Consider the following 6,000-nt stretch of genomic DNA (forward strand, 5'->3'; position numbering starts at 1 on the left):
ACGTTTCTCAATTGTTATCGGAGCGGTTTCGCGTGGTCCCCCGCAGGCCCCTTCGGGTGAACCGTGCGCTGGGCTATAATGAGCAAGTTGGCAGATCTCATCGGAGCCCTGCGTCCCGGTGGCCGCTACCAGCCGGGCCTCATGTTTTGCCTTGTTTACAGCTGACAGCGTTATTATTCTGATCGGGGCTCTGCTTTCTTATCATACTGTTGTGTTGAGCGCGCCTTTTCCTCTCCGTTTGTGTTTCCTGGCAGGGCTTTTCTTGCCTTATTGACAGTTTGTAAAAATATGCATTAATTTGGAGTTTCCAGCATGTATCATGGTGTCTCTCTGCTGTGTTTGCTTGAAGTTGATTAATGATAGGCCCTCGCTTGGGGTCGGTCTCCGGAGAGTTCTTTCACAGGTTCTGCATGTTAACTAGCAAAGCAGAACACACAGCAAGCCGTGATTAGCCCAGCCTCTTGCACACAGTGGTCCCCACAAACCACTGTTGCGTTAACCGATCCTCGCTTCACGGGATTATTTGAAGATTTGTATTCATCCGCCCAGCAGGCCACTACGGGGCCTGTTAGCTGACACTCAGAGGGTGGTCCTCGGACCCCAGCAGCATCGCCGGGGAGCTGGTCAGAGAGGCAGAGTCTCAGGCCACACCCCAAACCTGCTGAGTCACAGGCTGCATTTTAACCGGATCCCACGGTAATCTGGGTGCACATTACAGTGTAAGAAATAGCACGGGAGGAGGACACGCCCACTGAGCTTCTGTCCAGAGACCCTTCTGTGATGATGGAGATTTCTCCCTCTGTGCTATCCAACATGGTAGCCGTGAGCCAACACATGTGGCCCTTGAGCACTTGAAATGTGGCCAGTGTAACTGAGAAATGGAACTTTAAATTGTCTTAATTTCCATAGTCGCACGTGGTCAGTGGCTGCTGTGTCGGACATCACAGCCCTAGACTGGGGATTTTGTGTCACCCAGAACACCCGACTTACCTTGGGTTGGGAAGTCCCCACGGTGAACCTTCTTTTATCTTTCCAGGCATCCTGTACATGTCAAAGAAGAGCCCCTGGATCCAGAGGAAGCTGAAGGGCCGCTATCCCTAGTGACAACAGCCAACCACAGTCCGGATTTTGACCACGACAGAGATTACGAAGACGAACCAGTAAATGAGGACATGGAGTGAACATCTGGGCAGGCCGACCCCAAGAGCGCGAAGATTGGGGGGGGGGGCACACAAAACAAAACACGTCAAAAGTTTGCAGTGAAATCGTTCTCCATTGGTTGTACAGTCTGGAGGATTTTTCACTACATTTTGACAACTCTGCAATGTGTTAACTCTTAGTGCCATCAAGAATCCCATTTGGGAGTATTTTTGATTTTTCTACTTTTTGTTGAAAAAAGGAATTTGTACTCTGTGCATTGGATGGACTTGTTTGGTACTGGGGATTTTCCTCTCTTAACAGTCAACATCAGTGTTGTAAATTTGCTAAACTGATTCACTTTTAGCAGCAGACTTTGAACTGCAGTCCTGCCGACATTGGACATTGAGGACACCCAACTGAGCATGTGCACCTAAGCTGCAGACCAAGCCTCTGCCCAGAATTTAAGGATTCCAATGGACGACCTATTTGCACAGTACTGCATGTTGATTATCACTGCCTTTACTCCATTTTTTTTTTTTTTTTTTTTTTTTGCTTCCAGTTGGGATGGGGAAGGCCTTTGTGTGTGTATTGGGGGGAGGGTTTAAAAATAATTATCCCAAACTTTTTAATGTATTGCTCTTTTTTTTTTTTTTTTTGGCTTCTCCTATACCATTTTAAGTTCTGACCTCAGGCCTCCATTCGGGCCCACGGCCTCTTGGAGGCTTCAAGTTTTCTGTACCTTGTGATGAATGTTAATAGGTGTTTTTATTATACGAAGCTGAATGTCATTTCTCGTTCGTAGTTTTCTGTCACTCATTCCATGTCCCTTCAGACATCACCACTGTTTTCTCGAAAGTCAGAAAACATTCCGTTTTGATCTTTTGCAAAAAGGTCCCAAATGCTGCACTCTACACGTGAAGGTCCTCTCACCCAGACGTGAAGTTCCTGCCAGAAAGAGAATGAATGACAGAAAAAAAAAAAAAAAAAAAAAAATAGAGACACCCTAGGAACCATGCAGATTCATTCCATGAAGCAGTATTGGAAGGTTCGGGAAGGGGGTTGTTTCAGATTTTCCTCTTTTTTTTTTTTTTTTTTTTTTTTTTATGTTGCACCTACCATCATTCTTAATAAATGCCACAGCATTTACCAGCACAAGGAGACATAGGCAGCAGCCCCCTTACCCCCAAACCAGAAAAAAACAAAAAAAAACCTCTCGCAGTAGTTTGACTGACAGTGGCTGTGGAAGCCCGTCCCTGGGATGACCTAGTTGAGATGGGGGCCTCAGGCTCTCGCAGTTGTTAAAACCAGTGTGGGTTGCTTTGTTTGCAAAATGGCCCAAAAGCTGGCTTCCCTGAGCAACTGTGCTGAAAGTCGTGGTGGCCCCAAACCGAAACATCCATTCAGACCTGCTGGGTGGCATTCATCTGTTTGAATGCAAATTAGATTTCAGATTGAATTTGCTATGCGAGTTAATGAGCATTGACTTCGTTCAGCAAATGCTAAAGTGTTAATTTCCAATGTGCAGATTTGGTACAGCAGTTCAGCATGTGAGGCAATATCACCCCACCAACCCAGCAGTCTCAAAAACCAACAGCAGAAGACATCAGGTAGATGGGGGCACAGCTCAGCCCTGGGCTTTTGGGGAAACAAACATGGCGCACAGAACATGACAGTCATGGGTCAGTACAGCCTCGGTCCTTGGAACCCCTGAACGCTTCCCCTCTGCACCCCTTTCCTGTCACTCATTTATTTACCTAGGAGTGTAGCTTTTGTTTTAGTTTAAGAGCCTTTTGGAGCTTAATTTATATGCTTTGTACCTCTTTTTTTTTTTTTTTTTTTTTTCCCTAAAATTACCAAAGATATTCCACAAAGGTAAATTATGTTCTCTGTTTTTATGCTTTATCTGATGAAGCCAAATATCCTCTTCTTGTTGATCAAAGGAGGCAAAATAATTTAGAGGCAATTGATGAGATATAGGCTATTGCTAACTTAAGAGAACTGCTTCTTCATCATAGAGGACATTTAGAAGACCAAGTAGGTAATGGAACCAAAGTTGTTACTTTTTTTTTTTTTTTTTTTTTTTTTTTCCAGTCCTCGGTTTTGGTTTTGGTTTTGGGTTTTTCCTTCTGTACCTCTACAGAGACCAAAACACAATCTTGTAAAGAGAACTTATGGGGCTACTGAAGAGAGAAATAGGACACAGTATTAAGGGAGCAATAGAAGGAAGGGATTACCGTCTCCAAGAAAAAAAAACCAGTGTATGGCACATGAAACTTAGGGGGTGTCCGTCTAGGAGACAGTTAAGATAAAATGAAGGTAAAATTCAGAGAGAACGGAACAGCTTCCACAATTGAACTAGACCGCGTAGTAGGATTTCCAGAAGACATTTCTTTTTCAAAGAAAGATTGTATGCCACTTTTGTTTAAGGACTGTGCTATGATCACTGCATTCATTTGGGTTTATCTTGGCATATATATATATCCTCTGGGTTTTTGTTTTTGTTTTTTTTTAAAAAAGGTTTCCTTTTTTTCCTTCCTTTTTTCCGGATTAGGCTTGCGTCAGCATTTTTCATTTAAAAAAAAAAAAAAAAAAGTAACATTCCCGTCCACTCACAAGCTTGGTACAAAAACTTCTTTGGCAGTTACTTTTGAAGCTTCACACTGCTTTCTCTATAAAGAGCAGTCTGTGGTCACTCGAGACTTTTTTTTTTTTTTTTTTTCCCCAACTTTTCCAGGCAGCGTCATGATGTGCAGGCAGTAGCCAGACAGGGTCATGGGAAGGGGGCCCTGTGCTTCTAAACTGAGTGGTTGCTGGTTAGTTTGGTATTCAAAAGAGGATAAAAATCTGGTAGATTAGTTCATTCTCAGCATGTGTAGCTAGACATGAGTAAAGTTAACAGCATGAGAAACTGTTAGTACGCATACCTCAGTTCAAACCTTTAGGGAATGATTAAAATTAAAAAAAAAAAATACATTTCACTCAGTTGCACTTAGTCGTATGTCTTGCATGCTTAGTCTAAAGACTGTAGCAAAAAGAAAAAAAAAAAAGAAAAATTAGCTTTTACATATCTTTGCAGGTATCACAGCCTTGCAGAAGAACCAACTGAAAAAAAAAATTTTTCTCAGGCTTTACAGCAAGCAAACTTCACTCTGATTTTTCCAATTCTGATTCTGTATCCCTTGGGGGTATCCCAGTTGCTTCTTTAGGATGGGGTTTATTATGTTGTACATATATCCCGATGTGTCTGTGTGACTCTTTGTCTTTTTTGGGGGAGGGCGGAGGGTGGTTCTTTTTTTAGATATTGTTCCTAAAAAGGAATAAATGCATACACCTGTTTGTCAAAACACCTTTCTTTGCTTTTTGTGCAACTGCTTTATATTAACGATACTTAAAAAAAAAAAAAAAAGCTTTGGAAAAAAAAACTACTGTATGTAACGGAATTGCAGAATATGCTGCACATGTATTTTATTTAGTTATTCTTGCTTTCAGAATATTGGATGACATTTCCTGACATGTGGGAGGGAGAAACTCCCAAATTTCTTTTTTTTTTTTTTTTTTTGGCTTTTAAAATTGTAACATAGTTGACAGATTTTTTTTTTTTTTTTTTTTTCTTTTTTCCTGTTCTCGTTGATCAGAGCATCTTGTACAGGTTTTTTTGGTGTGTGTGCCTGCCGGTGTGAGTTCCTCTGTTTTTTGATACAATCCTATCCCTTGTGTTTATCCTACCATTGCCTTCCTGGCTATCTTAAACAAGTTCATGCGTTTGAAAAGAGAAAAAAAAAAAAAAAATGTTGTTTTAAACAATGTTTTCTCCTGCTGCAGTAAATATTTTGCATGATGAAATTCCAGGGTCACACTTTCAAAGTTTATCAGTGAAGTAGTGATTAATCATGGGGAGTGTCAAAGCTATTGAACTTTTTGTATAAAAACAAGAAAAAAAGAAAGAAAACTTTACAAGGTGCCAAGATGTACAGACAATTTGTTGCTTTTTTTTTTTTTTTTTTTTCCCCAAAGAAAAGCGTACCTTAGGGAGAACGGTCCCTTGTACCGGGCAAATGCACCGTCAGGGATGAGAATCCATCCCACTTGCTGTCCCTAGAGTCTGTCCTTGTAAGACAAGTTAACGCTGCCTGCGTTGAACCAGCAGTGAAAGGAAACATCAAGGCTTATGAACGGGAAGAGTGACCGCCAGCCCTGCCACCTTCGGACGGCTCTGACCTGATTCCCCGCGTTCCGTCAGACCTAGTAAAGACACCTTGGATTCTTCACCCAAAATATGATGTCCATCACTAGCTATTTTATCATGGGGGAAAAAAAAAAAAAAAGTTAAAGATTTCCTCTCCTTTCCACATTCCAGCTTGAGCTCCGTTTCCAAGGGTACCAAGAAGAACATGCTTGTCAGGATTTTGAATCTTTGGGGGACCTTTTGGTTAATGGTAGACCCTCTGGATATTTTGGATGTTTCTGAGAGTCGATTTTGGCTTTTCTCTCCTGAGAAATGAGACTTAACAATTCCAAAGGCATTTTGTGGGCCCGGTGTAGTTCTCACGATCTCTGCTACCCAGAAGCCTGCGTGGAGATGGTACAGCCCGGACTGTCAGCGTGGTGCTCCGTGGAGATGTACTGCCAGTAACAAGAATTTTTTTTTTTTTTTAATTTCGTTTTGTTTTGATAAGGCATAAAAGGAACTCATTCCGTGACATCAACTGTAATTCCATCATTCCGTGTCTGTGGATACAGACAATTAAAAAAAAAAAAAAAAAAAATGTTGTGTAGTCAGTACTAATTACTGACATGATCGCATTCTCAAATGCAATAAAAATGCTGGTTGTTCACACTGGTAGTAAAAGTCGCCACAGC

At 41.6% G+C, this 6,000-nt stretch overlaps 1 protein-coding gene across 10 annotated transcripts in view; it reads left to right on the forward strand.

The window, feature by feature from the left end:
- Window positions 1-4,484, forward strand: part of FOXP1 (forkhead box P1) — a 586,136-nt gene extending 581,652 nt beyond the window's left edge. For all 10 annotated transcript variants that reach the window (XM_068557265.1, XM_068557270.1, XM_068557271.1 and 7 more), the window contains one exon: window positions 1,037-4,484. In XM_068557265.1, the coding sequence (XP_068413366.1) occupies window positions 1,037-1,181 (145 nt within the window). In that variant the 3' untranslated portion in view covers window positions 1,182-4,484. The remainder of the gene's footprint in view (window positions 1-1,036) is intronic.
- The last annotated feature ends 1,516 nt before the right edge of the window (window positions 4,485-6,000 follow it).

This window comes from Eschrichtius robustus, chromosome 12 (genome assembly GCF_028021215.1).
Source record: "Eschrichtius robustus isolate mEscRob2 chromosome 12, mEscRob2.pri, whole genome shotgun sequence".
NCBI classification, from domain to species: Eukaryota; Metazoa; Chordata; class Mammalia; order Artiodactyla; family Eschrichtiidae; genus Eschrichtius; species Eschrichtius robustus.